The following is a 25,997-nucleotide window of genomic DNA, read 5'->3' as shown; positions in this document are numbered from 1 at the left end:
GCCCTTTACTATCACACAACCGACGGCGATGCTCCATTATTAGCATCATTAGATGCGGAGCTAATGATGCTAATGATGGAGCATCGCCGTCGGTTGTATGATAGTAAAGGGTTAACCTTCTGTTGTGTGGCAGTGAAAGAGTTAACTGGCTGTCGTGTGGCAGTGAACAGGTTTTTTGCCATCTCTCTTGGTGGGTTTGTTTAGTTTTTTCAACCTAATGTTTCACTGATAGCGACAGCTCTTTGGACTTCATATTGAGAGTTGACAGCAACAGATTCCAAATGCAAATACCAGACGTGAAATTAACTCTGCTCCTTGTAAATGAAATAATGAGGGGAAAACCACACACCTGGCCACGGAACAGCTGAGCAGCCAATTGTCCAATAATTGTTCCCTTAACACTTTGATTGCCCAACCCGAGATTTCTCGGATTTACCCCCCGCGGGTTGAATGCCCATCACGAGAATATTTGTTTTTTCTCTTTTTTTTTTTATTAGCGATCTGAATTCATATTTCATCAACCGAGTCTAACGTTGGTAAATAAGCCACCCCAGGCGCTCAGATGTGAAAAAAGCGCCCCATATCGTCTCCCAGATGGTAATTCACCCTTTTGGATTGGACTCAATGAAAAAGCATGAGAAAAAAAAACCCGGAATTCACGTTTTACTTCTCACGCATGTAACCGGCGCCGATCAGCTTCATGCTGGACCCTCAGAACAGCGTGGTTACTGTGTTTTACAGTATACGCATGGGATCAATAAAAGGATAGATTTTTTCAAATGGCAATCAGGAATTGGAATAATCCATTTGGATACCATCTGATCTCAGGTAAGGAATCTATGTTACCAGTCTTAAGATAATCAGACCCGTTTTCACGGAGATATAAGCTTTTCCCCTATAATGTGATATGGCTGTTTGACTGTAAGAGCGATCAGGAACTGAGAGAATCGATTTTCAGCACTATTTTCTAGCGTTTATTTGAAAACGATTCATAAATAGGCCGACAAATGACAACGTTCTAGAATATTACAGTACAGGGCGATTATCATGGAATCCTCTTTTTTTCCGTGAAAACGAGGGCTTTTCTAAATGCTATAAAACGGAAATGAACCGATAAAAAAACAATCCGCTTCGACAATGTTGACTGGAAATGGGTCACTGATAATGCGACGGGCAGATTAGACACATAGCCATAATTTTAAATTAGGCGATATTAATGCTAACATTGAAGTGGATGTGGGCATTCAAGCACTAAATGTGCGCCCCCTACTGGGCACTGAAAGTGTTAAAAAGGAGGAGACACATTTGTTGTAATTCCTACACCATTCCCCTGATTTGGATGTAAACAGGGGTGCTGGGCATACGCGGTCAAACGACGTTTGGGCTTCGTCACTGAGGCCGAAGTGCGCGCATCCTATTATTATGCAAAGTCTAGGTGATAATGACTCGTCGCGCCGTATACCCCGGCCGCCGGCACTTATCACCTAGACTTTGCATAATAATAGGATACCGACAACCAAATACAAGCCCTGTAGGTGTGGTGGGGGGTTGCTTGATCTCCCGACTGGAAGGATATCATCTGTTCTGTGCGCAACCGAGGGAACATGTATGCGCGTGCACGGGCGTTTGGCCTTCGCCCATATTACGACTGCACCCCTGGATGTAAATACCCTCAAATTAAAGCAGAAAGTCTGCACTTAAAGCACATCTCAATTGTTCCCTTTCAAATCCATTGTGATGGTGTACAGAGCCAAAATAATGAAAATTGTGTTGATGTCCAAATATTTATGGACCCGACTGTAGGTTGCAGTAGCCATTTAGAGTAGATTTTACTTTGCGTGAAGGAGAAAAAGGAGACTCTAGAGACGACACGTGGGTTATTTAGGATTCAACCCCGCAGCAGCTCGACTCGAGAGGGGCTGAGGACCAGTCCAGACCGCCTGATTGCTTTTACCAACCGGTTCGTGTTTCCGCGTTCCCGTTTTGCGCTCTGATTGGCCACTGACGTTTCTGGTCATGTGACATGTGCGCCCAATCGTGTGACGGCAAGTACTTTGGACGGTTAAGCTTAGGCGCTCTTTCGAAGTTGGTTAAGGTTAGAGTTTGTCTTAGAGCAGGGCGATATCGTGTGACGGCAAGTTCTTTCGCCGGTTAAGCTTAGGCACTCTTTCGAAGTTGGTTAAGGTTAGAGTGTGGATTGTAGGCGTTAGGTAGTTTGCTGCTGGTCGAGGCGGAAATGGGCGCGTCATGCGATTGGGCACACATGTCACATGACCAGAAACGTGCGTGGCCAATCAGAGCGCAAAACGGGAACGCGGACACACGAACCGCTTGGTAAAAGCATAGACCAGCAGCATGTTGGTATGGTTTTGTATGTTTACGCGATGCGCTAAATAAGGCTGCAGCTACATTGATCTGTCATTGATCCGTCAATGAATAGATAGAAAATAGTCATAAATACTAGTAATTGAAAATGAATAAAAAACAAGTCATAACAAGTGTAATTTTGTAAGATGTCCGGTGTCACTGGTAATACCAGTGTTGTCATGAGTTTATTAGTCATGGGGAATTTCATCATCATCATTGCGGCAACCCTAATAGTTATTGTGTAATACGATACACAACACTTTGTGAATTCAATTGACTCAGTCATGTAGATGTTGCACAGTGGCACGTTTAAAAATTATGAAATTTGGGTTTATTCCGAAATAATAAATGAAAGACAGGAATTAGTTGTCTTGTCCTCAGTCACTGTATGAAATAACTGCCAACTCATTTATAAAACACTGACAATATTTAGCAGATAAACTACTGTATTACTAGGTACAATGATTAAGTATACAGTAGCAAATAAAACAGATTTCCTTTTACAGTATTAAAACAAAATCAAAACAAGGCATTCTTACTTCTATACAATGTATCTAAATCCCCAAGGTTCTTTTTCATTAATTTGGCCCGTTACTGAATGTTTACTGTTACTATGGCAACAGGTGACATTAGCTCTGTTAGCTAAGTTTATGTTATGAACAATAAAGCATTGTAAATAAGCAATAATAATAATAATAATAATAATAATAATAATAATAATAATAATAATAAAAGATACTTCTACCAAAAGCTATACTACTACTACTACTACTACTACTACTACTACTACTACTACTACAGAGCTTAGCCATTGTATGGTCACATATCATATACTCAAAATAAGAAAAAATAAGATTCAGGGGAGTTACTATTAACTACTGTCTAACCTGCATGTTTACTGATATCTACTGGTAATAAAGTATGTTTCTATATTACACATAACGTCAATTACTTAACCGTTATATCATCCAGTGCTTATGTGACTTTCACCTATAATACACGAAAGACAGAAATGTGTTGGCTTGTCCTCAGTTGCTGTATGAAATAACGATATGAGTATTGGCTGAGCGTCCCGCTCAAGCCTATTGAGATACCCCTTATCTCCTTGTACCTAGTGTACACCACCACGAACAATTTATGCACCCACACCTGACCGGGTCCCGCCTCTATGAAGGCGTAGCCTATAAGACCATGGTACTGGTCACCAAACACCCTTCCTCGCCAAAATCCCGTTCCAGTAAAATATCCCTCAAAAAGGGAACTCAGGGCCGCTTAGAGCGGGACGCTCAGCCAATACTCATATAACTTTTTCATATAAATCGTTATATTTCGTATGGCTATCGCGTCCCGCTCAAGCCTATTGAGATATGGGTTAGAGCGGACGCGAGACCCGACAGATGTACCCCCTGAGGACCCGTAAGCCCACATCAAGGGGAGCGGGGAGCCCGGTCACCCCATCCTTCCTAACGAAGGGGGGGCGCAGTCAACTCCACCTGAGTGCGAACAAGAGGGAACTAGAACCCCTTGAACACACAGCACAGGCGGAACCACGTGTGACTTAACACACTGTGGCCCATACCCACACACTCCTGCTACCCTACCAAAGGACGGGAAGCAGGAAAGGCCACAGACCCCAGAACCGCCTGGGAGACAGAACCCCCGGTCATGTCCATGAGGTAAAACCTTACAAAGGGGCCCGGGGAGGACCATGAAGCTGCAGCACAGATGTCCTCCACCGAGGCCCCACCCAGGAGAGCGGCAGAGGCAGCCACCCCACGAGTGGAGTGCGCCCTGACGCCCCCAGGGGGATCCTGCCCAGCCAATGTGTAGCAGAGGGCAATGCCCTCGCACAACCAATGGGACAGGCGCTGTTTCGACAGTGCCTTACCGGCACGATAACCACCGTAACAGACAAAAAGCTGATCGGTAACCCTGAGGTCCTGAGTACGGCTGAGGTAAATTCCCAAAGCACGGACCGGACATGACAGGTGAAGGCCTGCATCTAACTCACTAGCGTGAGGAGGAGGACGAAACGCCTGAACCACAATATCCCGGGAGCGGATATTGAAAGCAGGATTAGGTCGCAGAGTGGCACCGCAATCGGCCCTAAAAGACAGGCACTCTGGACGTACCGAGAGAGCACAGAGCTCACCCACGCGTTTAGCGGAAGTGACAGCCAGCAGGAACGCAGTCTTGAAAGACAGCCGTTCCAACGGCGCCTGCTCGAGTGGCTCAAACGGGGCCAAGGACAACCGACCGAGGACCAATTGAAGATCCCAAGTCGGAGCCAAGGAGCGTTGCACCGGCTTAACGCGTCGAGCGCCAAGCAGGAAACGCTTCACAAGAGGGTGGCTGAACAAGACAGTCCCCTCAAACCCCTCATGATAGGAGGATATAGCTGCCGCATATACCCTCACCATCGAAGCCGACAGTCTATCAAGGAGAGACTGGAGGTAACCAAGGACAGCATCCAGGGGGCAGGAGACTGGGTCCCGGCCCCCCGCCTTACACCACTCTTGGAACGCACGCCATCTGCCCGCGTAAACCGCGACAATGGAGGGAGCATGCGCATGCCGGATGGTATCAACCACCGAAGGGTCCATCCTCTCCAGACTCACCCTGCCACCAGCCACACCAACAGCCGTTGGCCCAACGTCGGAAACTGGAACAGTGACCCGTCGTGCTGTGAGAGGGCCGTTGCCGACCAAGGAATGACCCAAGGAGGAGCGACCAGAAGCTGGATCAAGACCGGGAACCATACTGACTTGCCCCGGTCCGGCGCGACCAGGATCACCGTCCTGCGCTCCCTCCGTATCCGCTCCAACAGCTGACTCAACAGATGTACAGGAGGAAAGGCGTACAGAAGACCGGGCGGCCATGGAAAGGTCGAGAAGGCATCCACCCCCAAGGGGGGATGATCTGCTCGACTGAGCGAGAACCACAAGGGGCACTTGTGAGAGCGTCGGCACACAAACAGATCTACCGAGGCCTCCCCGAACCGATCCCAGATCTGTCTGACTATGTCGGGGCGGAGTTCCCACTTGTCGTAATGAGGACCGCCCCAAGACATCATATCCGCCCCCATATTCTCTGTACCAGGAATGTGGAGCGCCCTCAGACTGCGCAGCCTGCGAGATGCCCATAGCCAAAGTTCGACCGCCGCCCAGAGCAGGCGGATGGAACGAGTCCCACCCTGCCTGTTGATATACGCCGCTGCCGTCATACTGTCCGTCCTGACCAAAACGTGTTCGCCTACCACCAGGTGGTCGAACCGTTTGAGGACCAGGAGGACCGCCTCCAACTCCAACACATTGATATGCGGGGCAGCTGGGCCAGCATGACCCGTCCAGCTGCCCCCCACTGCGTGGGTCCGACACGTCCCTCCCCAACCCGTGAGAGAGGCGTCGGTGAAGACCGTGACGTGTGAGCTCCTGCTGCCTATGGGGACCCCAATGGTGAGGATACTCAGCCTCCTCCAGTGGGCGAGATCTCCCCATATCGACAAAGGAACCGTCAACCGTTTCCTTTTGTCCCTCACCGGATCTATTCTCATAGAGAGAAACCACCTCTGTATCCTCCTCATGAAGAGGAGGCCAAGAGGAACCACCGTGTGAGCAGATGCCATAATGCCTAGCAGACGCATCACTTGCAGCGCCGTGACCGTCCCTCCCAGACGGAAACCCCCGAGCGCGTGACGGAGAACCACCCGACGCTGCTCCGAGAGGGTTGCAATCATGGGCCTTGACCTCAACGTCAAGCCCAAGAACTCCACCTGTTGACTGGGAAGAGGGGTACTCTTCTTCCAATTCACAGCAAAACCCAGGTTGGTGAGGAATTCCACCACCAGCCTGGTATGAGACCTGGCAACCTCCTCCGAACGACTGAGGAGTAGAATGTCGTCGAGATAGAATAGAACTCGTAACCCCCGACGACGTAAGGGCTCCAGTGCAGTCGCCACGCACCTGGTGAATGTGCGGGGAGCCAGAGAATAACCGAACGGCATCCTCTGGTACTCGTACGCTACGCCCTGAAACAGGAACCGTAGGAATTTCCTGTGAGGAGGGTAAATGGGGATGTGAAAATACGCATCCTTCAGGTCTATGGAGGTGAACCAGTCTCCCCTCCTGACAGCAAGCAGAAGGAGTTTGACGGTCAACATTCTGAACGGTCTCGCTACAATCAACCGATTGAACGCGGACAGATCCAGTATAGGTCTGACCCCTCCTGTTTTCTTGGGTACCAGAAAATAACGGGAGTAGACGCCTGACAGCGCGTCCTCTCTCGGAACCACGACGACGGCCTGCTTCGCCAACAGAGATTGGATCTCGTCGGCCAAGGCTGTCACTGCTTCTGACCCTGACAATAGGGTCGGCACCAAACCTGAGAACGGAGGGTGGGGTTGTGCGAACTGCAAAACAAGCCCCCCCCTCAACGTTCTCTCTATCCACCCCCCCAAACGGCATTCTTGTCGCCAAATGTGAAAATAATCCCACAGCGCACCCGCCGTCAACTGACGCTGGGCCGCAAGGAACAGTAGATAGTTGGCCCGGTCCCTCCCGCTGTGCGACGCACCCAAGGGGGGACCCCGACAGAAAGGGCCGGTTTGATACGGGAGAAGCTGTCATCAAATTGGTTGACACCCCCCCCCCCCCCCCCTGAACACCCCTCTAGCGCATGCTGAGGAGTTGTTCCGCAGCTAGACACGCAAGGCCTGAGGACCCCATGGGCTCCTACACGCCGAAGCCCTGCAGTGATATTGCTACCACCCAAATCACGCTCGCCTCTCCTTTGCAGACCACTGCCGCTGTGACGGGAGTGGGAGGCACCAGCGCGATACCCCGCCTGGCGAAGGCGAAGCCGGGGTAACCCCTGCTGTGCATTCAACAGAAGAGGCCTCGAGTCCCCCAGCTGACCACTGTAGCTAGTGGCAGCTACAACACCAGGCTCATCCAACACACAACGTGTGGTGCAGGAACCACGCGACGGAACATTCTCACGGACAGACCCAGGCTCAGCCATCAACTGGGTGTCAGCCCCTGTCCCCATGAGAAGTGAAGAATGGGGCCGCATACGCTTCAATGAAGGTTCGCGGCCCGCAGCCAAAGGAGAACGATCAGAGCCCCGCTTCCGTGGGTAACAGAGAGAGGTTTGAACGGGGAGCGGGCTGCTCGCGGCAAAGTGACGACAGCTTGTTTTACCAAACTCGAATTCACCCAAAATGGCCGATCCCTCGTGGTACCCTGTTGACTCTCCACCCAGGGCACCACTGGCGGGGGAAACATGGCCGCCTGTCGAGGATCTCGCCACAGTCGTTGACGAGACCGTGCTCCCACCTCTGGCTGCACAGCGTGAGGTGGTGTAGGACCCAGATCAACAGCCGCCTGCGCCTCCACAGAATGCCCAAAAAGACTATCTGTGGACAAAGGAGTCGTGAGGAGAGAAAACCTATCCTCTTCCCCAAGAGGAGATTGCTCCAACCAAACATGCCTAGCAACAAACGTTGATAGCATCCTAATCCTCCCCGCAGTTATAGCTTGCGACTGAGTCAAGATCTCTATAACACCACAAACATGCAACATGTTTACAATGTCGGCTGGACCCAAAGTCCTACTACCGATGCCAATATGGATAGGAAACTAGCCAGCTGAGCCATAACACTGGCCACCGCCAAATACCATCCTGTAGCAGTATACAACTCATCCGTCCATACTGCCACCCTCCGAGCCGATTCGCTATCAAGCATCGGCCGGGCGGGACGTCGTTCATCCCCGCCGGGGCACAGGAACAAAGCTACCTGGCTGCTTAGCCACGGTACACCCGGCCTGCACCCTGTTGTTAGCTCGTTCACCTGTAAAAAAGGTAAATAGGACTCAGCGAAACCCCCCACATCAACCACCGACTGACCTTCATCAATGAAGCTGATAAGAGGAGGGAAAAGCGGTATCCCGCGGCGGGGATTATTAGAACAACGACCCATTTCAGCGTCAACGTTAGCATTAGCAGAAGTAGCAGTAGTAGCATTAACGTTAGCAGCATGCTCCAGGATTGCCAGGAAACCGTCCACTGCAGTGGAATGATCACCAAGATGCCAGGGAAAAGCAAACCTCCGGTAAGCTTTCAACATTACGAACCTTCTCTAATCTTTTCATACTACTAGTTACATAAGGTGCACAGCATCCAGTATGATGGAACGAAAATAGAGGAAGGGTGTTTGGTGACCAGTACCATGGTCTTATAGGCTACGCCTCCATAGAGGCGGGACCCGGTCAGGTGTGGGTGCATAAATTGTTCGTGGTGGTGTACATTAGGTACAAGGAGATAATGGGTATCTCAATAGGCTTGAGCGGGACACGATAGCCATACGAAATATAACTGTGTGGTGTGCGTTTGGGACAGAAAACAAACCACAAAGGCTATATAGTTATCATTCAATTTGAGCAAAACTAAAATTATGTTATTTGGAAACTGTAGATTAAATACTCAAGTACTCAAGTTAAAATAAATGATGTGATTATTGAGAGAGTTTATGAAAATAAATGTCTAGGTGTAATAATAGACCATAAAATCTGCTGGAAACCTCACATAAAACATGTCTAAACTAAACTGTCGAGAAGCATTTCAGTCATGAGTAAAGCAAAGCACATTCTGGATCAAAAATCATTCTACTGTTCACTAGTTTTACCATATTTAAATGTCTGTGCTGAAGTCTGGGGAAACACTTATAATTCTACACTACAACCACTTTTTATACTCCAAAAAATGGCCATAAGGATAGTTCACATTGCAAGTTATCGTGATCAAAAACATTAAAGTGAACTGATCTTGTGGAATTTAAAACAGCACAATTAATGTATAAAGCAAAAGGTAATGTACTTCCAGGAAACATTCAAGAACTGTTCTTTGAAAGAGAGGGGGGTTATAATCTGAGGGGAGAACTCAACTTAAAAGTTCTTAGTGTGCGTACTACCAGGAGAAGACACCGCATTTCCATATGTGGAGTGAAACTGTGGAACAGTCTGAATGTTGTGCTAAAGCAATGTCCAAACATGAGACAATTCAAACTGAATTATGAAGAAATTATTTTCACGAGGTACAGGGATGAGGACGGGATTTGACATTCACAGGTGTTTAAATTTTTATTTTATTTCTTTCGTGTTTTACATATATATCTTTTTAATGTTTTGCATATATATATATATATATATATTTGTTTTGTAAGGTTTTAAATTAGTACATTAATTTTGAGTAGTGGAAAAGGGGTAGGATTAAATAAGTGTATACTTCTTCCTACTCCTTTGCGAACATCCTTCCTACTCCTTTTCGAACATGTAATGACAATTTCTTCATTTCATTGCTAGAGATCAATGATTTGTTTTTGTTTTATAGTTTGTATTTACATGTTCGAAATAAAGATTTCAAATCAAATAGTTCAATATCTAAAGGACACACGTCCATTCTAGAACTGTTAAATGTGACTCCATAACCATGTCCTAACACATACTGTACTTGTAAACTGTCAGCCAAACCATACTATTTGGTTTACAACCCTAACCAGACACAATTCCACTTTTTTTTACCGGAGCTTGAAACTATGGCACTAAGTCAGATTCCATTACTCAATTACACACATAGATAACTGTGAGTTCTTACTCACCAAGTTCAAGTTCAAGTTTCTTTATTAGTTGTCACAGAATACTTTTATACAAATTGCTTCTTTCTGTTTCGCTCCAGAGACTGTGCTAGGCAAAAATAGATAATAAAATAAGTATAGCAAGTATAAAATAGAAGTCAAGTACGTACAGTAGACAAAAATGTTCAGTATATACATATATACAATGCTCTATGTAGAGTAGAAGTAACTGAGTTACGATACAATATACTATACAGTGCAAAGCAGAAGTGGGATGAGGTACAATTTAGGTACAATATAATTTACAGTAAGGTGTAATGAGGTATGGGTTGTAGTGCAAATTCTTTACCGATAAATATAAAGTGTGCTTAGGTGTACTAAAGTGGTTAAAGTGGGTGCTGCAGTGAGTTGTTTGTTTAAAGTGAGTGTGTGCGTGTGGATGTGTGTGCTGTGAGTGCATTTGATGTTACATACATAGTGTTATTGTTCGTTGAGCATCCTGATGGCCTGGGGATAGAAGCTTCTTCTGAGGCCTCCCAAGGTTTTGTAGGGACTCTCAAATATGATAGATGGGGCATAATGTCCTCCATTTTAAAGTCTAATACGGATGGTTCACCTAGAGTGAAGTATGTTAACACTCGTGGTTGACGTCCGTCTCTGTGTGGGTACCGGTGGGGTGAAGGTGTGAAGGTCCCCAGGGGCAGACCGAATGTCCGGTCCCTGCCGCTCCCCCGTACAGTCCTGACCCTCACCGTGGCAGGGGGCAGAGGTACGGTGGGCGCGGCCAGAGGATTCTGCGTGGGAGTCGATGATGGGGGGGCATCGTGAGAGTGAGGTGTACACAGGGCTCCACCTCTGGGTGCCATGTCGTCCTCTGTTGTCCGGCTCACGTTTTTTCGACTGCGCAGGGAGCACCTCGGTTCATATTCACTCATGTCTCCGTCCTGCTCTGCCCCTTTTGTTCTCAGGGGGGGGGGGGGGGGTTGGCTTCGTCTGTCCATGTTGCTTAGGCTGTCTCCTTGTTTTATTCTGAACAGGGCTTGCAGCTGGAATGAGGGGCTTGACTGTATTTTTTAAGTAGTCGTACAGGTTCCTGTGGAGTAGCCCGTTTGTTCCATAGCAATCAGCTCATAGGCGGAGCTGTCCGCACTTTTCCTCAGCAGGATTACATGAACCTCATCCTCCCAGTAGGATCTTAAGTTTGCCTGGGCCTCCACCCTAATCAGATTCTAAATCAGGACCCTGTCGCCAGGTTGCAGTTCTTGGCCATATGGACTTCCCCATCATCATAATGCAGTTCCCCTGGCAGTCACTTTTGTTTCGCGGTGCTGCTGGCAATGGAGTCTTATCCTCTGTTTCCGTCAGGATCATGCATACGTCTGTGTAGCTCTCCTGTTCACGGTGAGACCTGAGGTTGAAGCGGAGGTCGATGTGGAGCCCGGGGGGCCTCCCAGAGAGCAGGAAGCATGAAGGGTACCCGGTGTGGAGCCCGGGGGGCCTCCCAGAGAGCAGGAGGTATGAAGGGTACCCGGTGTGGAGCCCGGGGGGCCTCCCAGAGAGCAGGAGGTATGAAGGGTACCCGGTGTGGAGCCCGGGGGGCCTCCCAGAGAGCAGGAGGTATGAAGGGTACCCGGTGTGGAGCCCGGGGGGCCTCCCAGAGAGCAGGAGGTATGAAGGGTACCCGGTGTGGAGCCCGGGGGGCCTCCCAGAGAGCAGGAGGTATGAAGGGTACCCGGTGTGGAGCCCGGGGGGCCTCCCAGAGAGCAGGAGGTATGAAGGGTACCCGGTGTGGAGCCCGGGGGGCCTCCCAGAGAGCAGGAGGTATGAAGGGTACCCGGTGGCTACAGTTGTATGCATGGACAACTTTAGGGAATGAGCTTTTCCAGTCCGACTTCACCTCCTCAAATGTATATATACTCTCGCTTAGAAACTCTGTCTCTTAAACAGTACTGTATATTTGTATATCTTGTATGTCATAAATGTCTGGATGTAACAGTACTGTTTATCTGTATGTCGTGTATGTCATGAATGTTACGATGAATTGAACATGGGGGACCCTGATGTAATAAACAAGACGGAAGTCTTTCTCTGGTCTGCATCCCTTTAACAATTGTGTGTATTGAGCTGTACTGTATTGCATTGTATTGTACTGCAATCTGTTAATAAAGTTTTCAATCAATCAATCAATCAATCAACTCAGTTAGAGTCCTTAGCATACGGAGCAGAGTCCTGTTGAATCTCCCCGGTTGCCCATTTCCTTCAGGTTGTAGCTGCTTCAGTTTCCCCATGAGTTGGTTTTGAAACTCTTTTCCCATGTCATGGTGGATTTTGGCGGGAATCCGAACTTCAAGAAGTCATTGAACAGTTGTTCTGCCACTGTCTCTGCTCCCTTGTGTTTGGTTGGATAAGCCCTGGGCAAACTGAGTGAAATGCTCCATGAGTATAAGGATGTATTCATACTAGGTGTGTAACGGTACACAAAAACCACGGTTCGGTACGTACCTCGGTTTTGAAGTCACGGTGCGGGTTTTCGGTACAGTGGGGGCAATGTGTCTTTCCATGTTCCACTCAGGGGTGATGTAGTGTGCAGTAACTAATTGTACTTGTATAGGGCTGTCAACAAATATTCTATATTAAAATTAATAATCGACTTGTAAAAAAAAAAATAAAATAAAATATAATTATATTAGATTGTGAAAAAAAAACAGCCCCCAGTGGGCGGTCGTTAGTGGTTAACATACCGTTGTATTTGTTCGGTACACAGCCGTACTGAACCTAAGGCCCAGTACTGAAACTGTTCGGTACGGATACGTGTACCTTTACACCCCTAATTCATACTGTTGTTTACATGACTCCAGGTGGAGGACGTTGATAGACATCATCTCAAATAGGCAGGTCGTTCTGATGGATTCCAGTGGGACTCTTCTTCTTTTTAGGCACTGGCACTAACAAACTGCTCAATGTCGTCAGTGTACATCCTGGGTCAAAAGAATCATTCTCTGGTGAGATGCAATAGACCACCGCAACACTTCCGGTATTTTGAAATCATGGGAGTGCGGGGGGGGGGGGGGGGGGGGGGGGGTGAATGAATGTGGTTAGAGCCTTGACATTAAGTGGTTGTAGCTACGGCTGTGGAGGTGCGGGAGACATGATCCAATAGACTTGTATCTCTGAGTCCGAGTCTCCTGAACACGGAGAGACTGATTCCAAGTCGATCGGCACTTTCTCGGCCGAGCTATAGTAACTTTTTCGCACCTACTCCCGAACTCTGCATGCGCATATTGCCCACAGAGTCTAGGTTCATCAATCTGCGCATGCAGAGTTCGGGAGTAGGTGCGAAACAGTGACTATAGCTCGGCCGAGAAAGTGCCGATCGACTTGGAATTGGTCGCGCCGTGTTTATTTTACTGTGGGGCAACACATACTGTACATAAACAACATAAAGCCATCAGTTATATTACAGGAAAAGGCTATGAGAATTGTCCATAAAGTGGATTCAAGAGAACTGCACCAACAGACAGTCAGGAATTATGAAACCAGTTATGTACCTGGCAAAAAGCAGAGAGAGTTTGCAGAAGTTGTTTGTTTTTAGTTCAGAGGACGAGAACAATAGAAGGAAATGTGATTTTAAGCATCAGTATGCACACTACTTTAAAGCAGATGTGTATTTCAGTATGTGGCTTTTATTATGGAATTATACTTTTATGGAACTGTGCATTACCATGAACGGAACAAATCAAAATTAAATTCTATTACCAACAAAACACATTACTAAGGCGCTGTGTCCACAGAATGCGTTTTTTTGGATATCAAAAATATGAATGCCCAGACCGCTTCCAAAGCGCAGGGATCTCTTATTGTTGCTAGGTTACGATCGTCGCGTCATCTGTGTTATTAGTACAAATAGGTCGTATATTACTGGGTTGTAGGGCTGACCCCTATTAGTCGATTAGTCGACTAATCGGTCGAAAGGAGCCGTAGTCGACTGGCCAACCTCTTAGTCGAATATATAAAAAAAAAATATATATATATTTATCATTTTTTTTGTCTTTTTTTTTATCATTCTTTCCAAAAGAAAAGAGGCCTAGAAGCGTGGCTAACGCTAATGGCACGCATACCAGAGGCTAACTGCCTATGAAAACAGGCACAGAGGCACTGAAAGAGGATTTCACCCATCTAATGAACACACTAGACTAGACAAATATCATGATGTATCCATCAGTGGACCAATTGCATGCTTTTGCAGAGGACAAGAAGCCTTCAGTCGACTCCTTCAGACATTAAGCACCCCCCACAGCCCAAATGGAATGATAATAATAATAAAAAAAAAAAATTACAAATATTATACTTATTTTTTTCTTTGTCGACCAATAGTCGACTAACGGCACATTTTGGCCAATCATAGTCAACCACCGCAAGAATCAGCCTCTCCTCTGCCATGTTTGTTGATCTTTTTAGTCCCGCCACTTCCTCGATTTTGATTGGTCGGTCGAAAAAAGTTACGGCGGTGCTCCTCTCCAAATGTTGAAAAAGTTTCTCCTCGAGGCGCCCAGAGCGCTCCGCCAGAAAACACCAGCCGCCGAAGGTGCTGATCTTACACAGTGCCTATCACTGTTAACCTGTTAGGTGGAGGTGCTGATCTTACACAGTGCCTATCACTGTTAACCTGTTAGGTGAAGGTGCTGATCTTACACAGGGCCTATCACTGTTAACCTGTTAGGTGGAGGTGCTGATCTTACACAGTGCCTATCACTGTTAACCTGTTAGGTGGAGGTGCTGATCTTACACAGTGCATATCACTGTTAACCTGTTAGGTGGAGGTGCTGATCTTACACAGTGCCTATCACTGTTAACCTGTTAGGTGGAGGTGCTGATCTTACACAGTGCCTATCACTGTTAACCTGTTAGGTGGAGGTGCTGATCTTACACAGGGCCTATCACTGTTAACCTGTTAGGTGAAGGTGCTGATCTTACACAGTGCATATCACTGTTAACCTGTTAGGTGGAGGTGCTGATCTTACACAGTGCATATCACTGTTAACCTGTTAGGTGGAGGTGCTGATCTTACACAGTGCCTATCACTGTTAACCTGTTAGGTGGAGGTGCTGATCTTACACAGTGCCTATCACTGTTAACCTGTTAGGTGAAGGTGCTGATCTTACACAGTGCCTATCACTGTTAACCTGTTAGGTGAAGGTGCTGATCTTACACAGTGCCTATCACTGTTAACCTGTTAGGTGGAGGTGCTGATCTTACACAGTGCATATCACTGTTAACCTGTTAGGTGAAGGTGCTGATCTTACACAGGGCCTATCACTGTTAACCTGTTAGGTGGAGGTGCTGATCTTACACAGTGCCTATCACTGTTAACCTGTTAGGTGAAGGTGCTGATCTTACACAGTGCCTATCACTGTTAACCTGTTAGGTGGAGGTGCTGATCTTACACAGTGCCTATCACTGTTAACCTGTTAGGTGAAGGTGCTGATCTTACACAGGGCCTATCACTGTTAACCTGTTAGGTGGAGGTGCTGATCTTACACAGTGCCTATCACTGTTAACCTGTTAGGTGGAGGTGCTGATCTTACACAGTGCCTATCACTGTTAACCTGTTAGGTGAAGGTGCTGATCTTACACAGTGCCTATCACTGTTAACCTGTTAGGTGAAGGTGCTGATCTTACACAGGGCCTATCACTGTTAACCTGTTAGGTGGAGGTGCTGATCTTACACAGGGCCTATCACTGTTAACCTGTTAGGTGGAGGTGCTGATCTTACACAGTGCCTATCACTGTTAACCTGTTAGGTGGAGGTGCTGATCTTACACAGGGCCTATCACTGTTAACCTGTTAGGTGGAGGTGCTGATCTTACACAGGGCCTATCACTGTTAACCTGTTAGGTGGAGGTGCTGATCTTACACAGTGCCTATCACTGTTAACCTGTTAGGTGGAGGTGCTGATCTTACACAGTGCCCATCACTGTTAACCTGTTAGGTGGAGGTGCTGATCTTACACAGTGCCTATCACTGTAAACCTGTTAGGTGAAGGTGCTGATCTTACACAGGGCCTATCACTGTTAACCTGTTAGGTGAAGGTGCTGATCTTACACAGGGCCTATCACTGTTAACCTGTTCGGTGGAGATGCTGATCTTACACAGTGCATATCACTGTTAACCTGTTAGGTGGAGGTGCTGATCTTACACAGTGCCTATCACTGTTAACCTGTTAGGTGAAGGTGCTGATCTTACACAGTGCCTATCACTGTTAACCTGTTAGGTGGAGGTGTTGATCTTACAGTGCCTATCACTGTTAACCTGTTAGGTGGAGGTGCTGATCTTACACAGTGCATATCACTGTTAACCTGTTAGGTGGAGGTGTTGATCTTACACAGTGCATATCACTGTTAACCTGTTAGGTGGAGGTGCTGATCTTACACAGTGCCTATCACTGTTAACCTGTTAGGTGGAGGTGCTGATCTTACACAGTGCCTATCACTGTAAACCTGTTAGGTGAAGGTGCTGATCTTACACAGGGCCTATCACTGTTAACCTGTTAGGTGAAGGTGCTGATCTTACACAGGGCCTATCACTGTTAACCTGTTCGGTGGAGATGCTGATCTTACACAGTGCATATCACTGTTAACCTGTTAGGTGGAGGTGCTGATCTTACACAGTGCCTATCACTGTTAACCTGTTAGGTGAAGGTGCTGATCTTACACAGTGCCTATCACTGTTAACCTGTTAGGTGGAGGTGTTGATCTTACAGTGCCTATCACTGTTAACCTGTTAGGTGGAGGTGCTGATCTTACACAGTGCCTATCACTGTTAACCTGTTAGGTGAAGGTGCTGATCTTACACAGTGCCTATCACTGTTAACCTGTTAGGTGAAGGTGCTGATCTTACACAGGGCCTATCACTGTTAACCTGTTAGGTGGAGGTGCTGATCTTACACAGGGCCTATCACTGTTAACCTGTTAGGTGGAGGTGCTGATCTTACACAGTGCATATCACTGTTAACCTGTTAGGTGGAGGTGTTGATCTTACACAGTGCATATCACTGTTAACCTGTTAGGTGGAGGTGCTGATCTTACACAGTGCCTATCACTGTTAACCTGTTAGGTGGAGGTGCTGATCTTACACAGTGCATATCACTGTTAACCTGTTAGGTGGAGGTGGACACAGTGCCTATCACTGTTAACCTGTTAGGTGAAGGTGTTGATCTTATTGGCGACCAGTGGTGGCAGCACTGAGCGTTCGTCGACTGGAGGATTTGAAAGGAGACTTCGGAGAGAAAAGGGTTATTTTCCACTGGATTTACAGTTGGTTTTAGTAAAATAAATTCTAAAGTAAAATGTGTATTTTAATTTCGGTCAACTAAAATGTTTTTTTTTCACACCTAGTTATAGTTTATTTATTTTTCTTATTTTGTTTTGATCTTTTTCCCCCTCCTTTTTCCTCCGTTTTTCTCCCCTCCCAATGTTAGTCGTTATGTCAATTCCCAATCCCCTTCCTGGTCGCTGCGCACCTACCCCCTACAGTCGGTCTGGGAGAGTGGAGACTATCACATGCTTCCTCCGACACACGTCCAGCCAATCAACCGCTTCTTTTCACCTGGCAGCGCGGACTCTCACTGAGAGAGTGTAACGTGTGGAAGGATCACACTACCTCACCCAGATCCTTCCCTTGCTGTGCAGGCGCCCCGACCGAACTGTAGGAGTCGCTGTTTACAACGACCAGGACCCACCCCGCCAGCTTTCCCACCCCCTAATACTGCCAATTGTGTTAGTATGAACGACCAGCCAAGCTGGTAGCAACGCCGAGAGCTGGGCTGGAACCCAGCGTCTCCTGCGTTGGTGGCGAGTGCCTTGCCCACTACACCACCTAGCCGCGACCTAGTTATAGTTTTTAGTTGTTTAGTTTTAGTTAACTATAATAACCTGAAAATCGGACAACCTTTTTCCAGTCGAGTCTTTTCTCATAGCAACCGGACGTCGTTATATAGCAAACCGCACAACCGGTAGCCTCGCGAGTTTGCTGAACTACATCACACTATACTCATGACGTGCTTTGTCCACAGATAGCGAGGCTTAATTATGGCCGGTCTGCTAAGTGACTTAACTCATTCCAACGCCAAGAAGAGAGAGCCTGGCGCCGGCGACCTCGCGATGAAATAATGAAATACCTCCCTCTGTTTGTCATGTGAGACAGTCGGAGAAAGGCTTCTACAGTGCCACTTGTTTAAACACCCTTGCATGCACGCACAAACACACACACACACACACACACACACACATGCAAACGCGCTCTGTCGCACGCATTCCGTCGCACGCATTCCGTCGCGTATTTACACACATGCTGTCGCCGATTGTGTCCAAAACCCAGTGGTTGAATCAACAGGTGTCTATCATGCAAATGCTGGGGAGCTTTACACTATTCAGTGCCGGTGTGTGTGTGTCCTTTCTCGTACACTACAATGGGAGTTCTGACGGGGCTTCGACTCAGCGGTGCTGCCTGGCCCTTGGGTAAACATTGCAGAAAATGCCTGGTGACTGGGTGGGTGTAATTACCCAACACAAAGCAGATGCCTTCCAAAGGGGGGATTTTTATGACGTTTGATTTTCCCATTCCCAGGAGAGCCGGCGCGCTGGAAACAAGTCTGGAAGGCGGGAGTGAAAGGCGACAGAGAGAGAGAAACCTACACAGAGAGGCCGGGGTCTGAGGGAGCAGGATCTGATGCCAGCTGCCTGATCCCAGGTCTGCTGTGTTTACTGGCCGGTTCACCACCGCTTTCCACTCGATTCAAAATCAACACGTGATTTTCTGTATGATAGCATGTACGATAATGCTGTATATACCATATATCTATATATATATATATATATATATATATATATATATATATATATATATATGGTAAATGGTGCATTTATATAGCGCTTTTATCCAAACAGGGTTCCCACAGACATTGCAAAATTTTATTCAAGGACTTTTAAGTACTTTTCCCAGCACTATTTTTCATTTTCAAAGATGTCACTCAAAGGATACAATTGTTTTTTTAAGCATCTTCTTGGCCCGCTTGCAAGCTAGAGCATCATACGCGAAGAAACAGCGACTTGTCAGATTTGAGTAAAACAGAAAAAAAAACGTATTTCTTGATTCAGAACAATTTGATCATGGATGAACACAACATTCAATGCAAATGGTTGATTTGAATTTCAAGGACTTTTTAAGCACTTTGTTAAAAAAAATTGCTGTTTTCAAGGAATTCCAGGCCTCGACTTATTTTTATCAAGCACTTTAAGCACTTCAAGGACCTTGTGTGAACCCTGTGTATATGGTGCATTTAATCCTTTTTACATATCTTTAGATACTATATATCTGTACATATCCCTTACCTACTCTTACTAGTTACGCTGCTGGCCAGTATGACTTACTACCATAGTGTCTTTATACCTGTATCACTGTACATATTAATACTACAACTCTGTACACATCTGATTAGCACTATTACTCAGTAGTACTCATTTATATATTGTATACCCAGTTTAATCACCTGTACATTGTATATTACGCTTGCACTTTCACATTTGCACTCTGGTTGGATGCCAAACTTATTTTCGTTGTACTGTATTTGTGCTGTATGACGACAATACATTTTAATCTAATCTAATAAAAAAATTATTAACAGGAATAATTGTCTACAGCAAACAGGGACATGCATGTCGATGAACAGGCGGCAACAGTAGTGAACATCCTGTGTCTTTGTACTATTTTAACCCTTCCACTACCACACTACCAAATGGTTAACCCTTTCACTGCGACACGACAACGGGTTAACCCTTTCACTACCACACTACAGAAGGTTAACCCTTTCACTGTCACACTACAGACAGTTCTGTAATGTGGTAGTGAAAGGGTTAACCTTCTGTAGTGTGGTAGTGAAAGGGTTACGGTCATTATGTTACGCCCTAACTAAAATGGACCGATGTGAGGATTTACCAAGCTGTTTACGAGCTACAGAGCCAGTAAACTGATCTTGGAGACACGATTATGATGTTTCTACGCAAAGGAAGAGGCCCCTGTGTAGGACACATAAACGCAGGGCAGACAATACATGTGTAAAAAGCTTGTGTGTTGTTGCGTTCAGCATATACTGGTGAAGTGATGCAAACAGTGGTGTCGGTGGTGGGACTCGAACCTGTGTCTCTGGGCGGCGTCCGGGGTCGGTCTCCTGTTGGCCACGGTGTCCGGGGGCTGGAGGTGACGGAAGCGCCGCTTGCGACTGGGCGCCACATCTGTGATGTCAGTCAGACCGCCGACCAATGGGCTTTGGCTTCCGGATTCTGAAGAGAGAACACAATTATCATCATCAACCTTTATTTATTCTCGAAAAGACAATTGAGGTCACCCTCATTTTTCAATGTCGTCGAGACTTTACAGACATTTCAATGCACACATTTCTACAATATAACAATAATACATATGAATAACTATCTATAAAGTATAAAATGAACATGGGCATAAAATAAGCACACAAATTGACAGAATAAAAAACAATGCATAAATTGCAGACATAAGAATAGGTATAAAAGACAATGAAAGTAGTGCAATGTAAACGTGCAGACTTAAGAATAGGCATAAAATAAGTACAAAAGTACAATGTCGCTCGAAGGCATGTGAACCCCCCCGGAACAGTCAGTCCCCCCAAAACACCCCACACATCAATCCCTACCACATCCCCATCCAAGACACACCCTCCGATAGAGCACGCCATGACCGAAGGAAAACACAAAACAGCCCGCGCGCCACTCACACCGCCAGGCATCCATCAAGCCGGAGAAGTCACCACGCATCACAAAACAACAGGCTAAGCCTAGATACACAATTCCTAATGAATAGGCTGTCTAGCTATTCTAAAATGGTAAATGGTGCATTCATATGGCGCTTTTATCCAAATCAAATAAAATGTATTTGTAAAGCCCACAATCACAAGCTAAGTCAAGAAGAAACATCACAATAAATCAAGAAAAGAAAAAACACCATTAAATCCAAAATAAATGTAAAATAAATAAATGCAACACTCCCAGACATACCCCAGCGAAGGTGAGGACGACCATGCAAGAAGCCAACCTGCTCATCGGGAGCAATTATGGGTTAAGTAAGTGTCTTGCTCAAGGACACTTTGACACGCTGCCCGGGGGGGAAGCAGGAATTGAACCAGGCGCCTTCCGATTACCAGACGACTGCTCTACCTCCTGAGCCACTGTCGCCCCCAAAATTCTAGCAGAACAATATACATAACCTTAAACAGGTTCTAAAAATCCTAGCCCATGTCCAATATCTTCTCTCTCTCTCGCTCTGGTTCTCACTCTCCCTCTCTTTTTCCCTCTCTCTTTCCTTCTCTCTCCCTTATTTAGTGTTGTCCTTGTATACTATTGCAAATGTAATTTTGTATTTTATTTACTTGTATGCAACTACATAACCTTGATTGATTGAACACTTTATTTAACAGATTGCAGAATGGGTACAATACAGTACAGCTCAATACACACAATTGTTAAGGGGATGCAGACCAGAGAAAGACTTTCGTCTTGTTTACATCAGGGTCCCCCATTTTCAATTCATCAGGCTGCTTTTGTATATAAGAATTTGTTCTTAACCCTTTCACTGCCGCACTACCAAACGGTTAACCCTTTACTATCACACTGTGATAGTAAAGGGTTAACCTTATGTAGTGTGTGAAAGGGTTAATTGCTTGCCTGGGTAAATAAAGGTTAAAGAAAAAGAAAAATAATTGGGATGTGCAGTTTGGTTTACAGAGTTCCATTCCTCAGCTGAGGCAGACTGCATGCCACCAACATCTGGCCGAGGCTATTCTCCTCTGCTGTTTACCTCTCTTTTCATCACCTTGCTAACTCCTCCCCCCCCCCCCCCCCCCCTTGTTCCTGCCGTGACCGGGCGGCACGTGGAACAGAGAGGCAGGTGGGACCCACCGCCCTCCAATCAGCACGTTCCGAGGATCAAACACAGGGTTGCAAAATGAAATTCAAGGACTTTCAAGTACTTTTCCAAGCATTCTTTTTCATTTGATAGAGAAAGAATTTTATCCAATATTTATCAAAGACTATTTCATCTGAGACAACTCAAGAAATACAAGGTTAGGAAGAACTTAAATGGTACAATTCTACACAGCCATAATACAAAACATTATTTCATTATCCATCACTGTATGGTACGGCAACACACCCAAACACACACTACACAGACTAGACAGGATCATAAAAAGGGCATCCAAAATCATCAACTGCAAACTCCCCACCCTGGACTCCATACACAAACATCACACCATCACACGCGCACACAAAATCATCAGTGACCCCCTGCACCCAGCTCATCACCTCTTCCAACACCTCCCCTCTGGTATGAGGTTCAGGTCACTGGGTAGTCGTACTGTGAGGTTCAATAATAGTTTCTTCCCCAAGGCCATACAGCTGCTCAACTCCAACTCCTCCTAAATTTACCCCCTGCTGTTATGTTTCTTCTGGTCTATGTTACATTGAGCTGTCATCTATAGTTTCTCGTACTGTACTGTTTCTGTCATGTATTTGTTCTAGGTGGTGTTTTCTGTACTGTTCCATGTGTCTTTTTATGTTTTCTGTGGTGTATTGTCGCAGCTACCACCTGCACCGTGCTTGAATTCCACCGGCCTGGCCGTGTGGCAATAAAAGGAACTTGAACTTGATAGCTTAAAACCTATTTCCGACGTTACACTTTAGATAAAAAAAATTATATTTCTTGATTCAGAATTTTTTTTATCATGGATGAACAAAACTCAATGCGAATGGTTGATTTGAATTTCAAGGACTTTTTAAGAACCTTGTTAAAAGAATTAGCTGTTTTCAAGGAATTCCAGGCCCCGACTTAAATAAAAATATTAAAATCAAGCACTTTAAGCACTTCAAGGACCTTGTGCGAACTCTGACCAGCTGAGAGACGGTGAAACGAGACGGGGGGAGAGTGGACGACGTGGGCACATCAGGCAGAGGAAAGGGATTCCCCTTTTCTCCTCGTCTTCATCGGTCTCCATTTCCACCAACCCGGGCGCTGTGATTTATTTTCCCCACGACCGGAGACTCTCTTCAGCACGACTCTGTGGAGCAGTCTGTTAAAGATACCCATGGCCGCCGCTCAAGACACTGTCAAAGCAGCGAGGTCACGTAAACTCAACACAAGGTGGAATAGTGGAAAGGCGGTGAGACAGAACAATAATAATCACACACACAACGTGACATCTTGGTCGGCACAAGCCTTAACCCTTTCACTACCACGCTACAGAAGGTTAACCGTCTGTAGTGTGGTAGTTCTGTGGTTGTGAAAGGGTTAACCCTTTGTCGTGTGGCAGTGAAAGGGTTAACCTTCTGTATTGTCGCAGTGTGGTTGTGAAAGGGTTAACCTTCTGTAGTGTGGTTGTGAAAGGGTTAACCATTTGTCATGTGGCAGTGAAAGGGTTAACCTTCTGTATTGTCGCAGTGGAAGGGTTAACTTTGGTAGTGCGGTAGTGAAAGGGTTAACCTTCTGTAGTGCAGCTGTGAAAGGGTTAACCTTATGTAGTGCGGTAGTGAAAGGGTTAACCTTCTGTATTGCGGCTGTGAAAGGGTTAACCTTCTGTAGCGCGGCTGTGAAAGGGTTAACCTTCTGTAGCGCGGCTGTGAAAGGGTTAACCTTCTGTAGTGTGGTTGCGAAAGGGTTAACCCGTTGGTAGTGTGGTAGTGCAAGGGTTAACCTTATGTAGTGCGGTTGTGAAAGGTAGTGTGGTTTGCGAAAGGGTTAACCCTTTGTCGTGGGGCAGTGACAAGGTTAACCTTCTGTATTGTCGCAGTGAAAAGGTTAACCCGTTGGTAGTGCGGTAGTGAAAGGGTTAATGCTGCCAGGCCGGCACACTGGGCGTCGGGGCCGGCAGCCAGAACACAACACAGCCAGAGCGACCGCGGCGGGGAGCTAACGGTGAGGCTGTGGCGTGTGCCGTTACACTGACTCATATAATGTATTACAATCATTTAAAAAAACACAACACACACATTTTCTTGTAAGGAAAGTAATTTCGACACTTCCCCCACCCACCCGCCCCCGCGGCCCCCGACTGGCAACAAACCATCATTTGACTCATCGTCATGGCAACTAAAACAACATCAGGCCGGTGGAGAGAGAGAGAGAGAGAGAGAGATAGAGAGAGAGAGAGAGAGAGAGAGAGAGAGAGAGAGAGAGAGAGAGAGAGAGAGAGAGAGGGGGGGGGGGGGGGGGGAGAGAGGGAGAGAGAGAGAGAGAGGGAGAGAGAGAGAGAGAGAGAGGGAGGGAGGGAGGGAGATGGGGAGAGAGAGAGTGAGGACCGGGGAACAAGGGCCCCTACACCCACCCGAAGAGCCTCGTCCCCGCCAACCCACACCACCCATACCCAGCCCACGCAGAACTAAACACCTTTAAACCCAGCGCACAGAGAACTAAACACCTTCAACCAAAACCACCCGTACCCAGCGCACGTAGAACTAAACACCTTTTTCCGTTTTTCTCCCCTCCCAATGTTAGTCGTTATGCAATTCCCAATCCCCTTCCTGGTCGCTGCGCACTCTACCCCCTACCATCAGTCTGGGAGGGTGGAGACTATCACATGCTTCCTCCGACACATGTGTAGCCAATCAACCGCTTCTTTTCACCTGGCAGCGCGGACTCTCACTGAGAGAGTGTAACGTGTGGAAGGATCACACTACCTCCCACCAGATCCTTCCCTTGCTGTGCAGGTGCCCCGACTGAACTGTAGGAGTCGCTGTTTCCAACGACCAGGACCCACCCACCCACGGCTTTCCCACCCACTGACACTGTAAATTGTGTCAGTATGGACGGCTGACCAAGCCGGAGGTACCGCGGCAGCTGGATTCTATCCCACTGTCTCTGCCCAAACCACCCGTACCCAGCGCACAGAGAACTAAACACCTTCAACCCAAACCACCCGTACCCAGCCCACGCAGAACTAAACACCTTTAAACCCAAACCACCCGTACCCAGCCCACGCAGAACTAAACACCTTTAAACCCAAACCACCCGTACCCAGCCCACGCAGAACTAAACACCATTAAACCCAAACCACCCGTACCCAGCCCACGCAGTACTAAACACCTTTAAAAGGTTGGAAGAAAGAAAGATGGTCCTGAACCCAGCCGACAGACGGAGTGGAGGAGGAGGGCAGACCTCCGTGCCATACCTATTATGTCAAACCCCATGTTGGCCCCCAGCTTCTCACACAACGTACACATGTGAGGGAGCGAGCGGGAGGTATAAACACGTTTGACTCTTTTCCAAACTCTGTCCTAGGGTCAGGGCACCGCTACAGTATAAACATGCAGCCTCCTGCTCACGGCCCATCACTCATAACCCGCTCCTCAGAGCCCTGGCGTAGGGGGGTTTCTCCAGAGGTCCGCTGGTTGTGTTTGCAGGTGTTTGGAGATGACAGATCGCGGAGGCCCTACTACAGTACCACTCTGGATGATGACATCATGCCCCCTCGGTGATGTCATCATGGCTCCCTTTTCCTGGGTTAATAATAACGGCAGTCGGTGGCGGAATCCCCCCCCCCCCCCCCCCGGAGGAGTCAGAGTGGTGGGTAAATAATATGCCCGCGTTTCCATGACGACCGACCGACCGCTCGTACTTTGCAAAATGCAAAGGTTCCATCGCCGGGTCTTACATGGCCGCTGTGTTGCCATGGCAGCAAGACAGACGAGAGTTCCCATAGAGTTCTTCAAGTAGCCTATAGAAATCTTTACACACAATCGACCATTTTAGAAGGATAAAAAAAATATATATATATATATATATATATATATATATATATACAGTATACAGTACCAGTCAAAGGTTGACTTTAGACACACTTTCTCATTGAACTGAACATATATATATATATATATATATTAGAGCTGGGCCGTTAACGGCGTTAACGTGCTGCGTTAAC

The 25,997-nt window shown here is 46.9% G+C and overlaps 1 protein-coding gene across 1 annotated transcript in view; it reads right to left on the bottom strand.

Moving 5' to 3' along the window:
- xrcc4 (X-ray repair complementing defective repair in Chinese hamster cells 4) overlaps window positions 1-25,997 on the bottom strand; it is a 118,592-nt gene that overhangs the window by 32,605 nt on the left and 59,990 nt on the right. The window contains 1 exon segment of the mRNA XM_084325356.1: window positions 20,190-20,334. Coding sequence (XP_084181482.1) covers window positions 20,190-20,334 — 145 coding nt within the window.

This window comes from Notolepis coatsorum, assembly GCF_963971535.1.
Source record: "Notolepis coatsorum genome assembly, chromosome: 11".
Classification (NCBI taxonomy): Eukaryota; Metazoa; Chordata; class Actinopteri; order Aulopiformes; family Paralepididae; genus Notolepis; species Notolepis coatsorum.
Note: the sequence above shows the minus strand (reverse complement) of the source record. Positions and strands in the feature narration are given on the sequence as shown.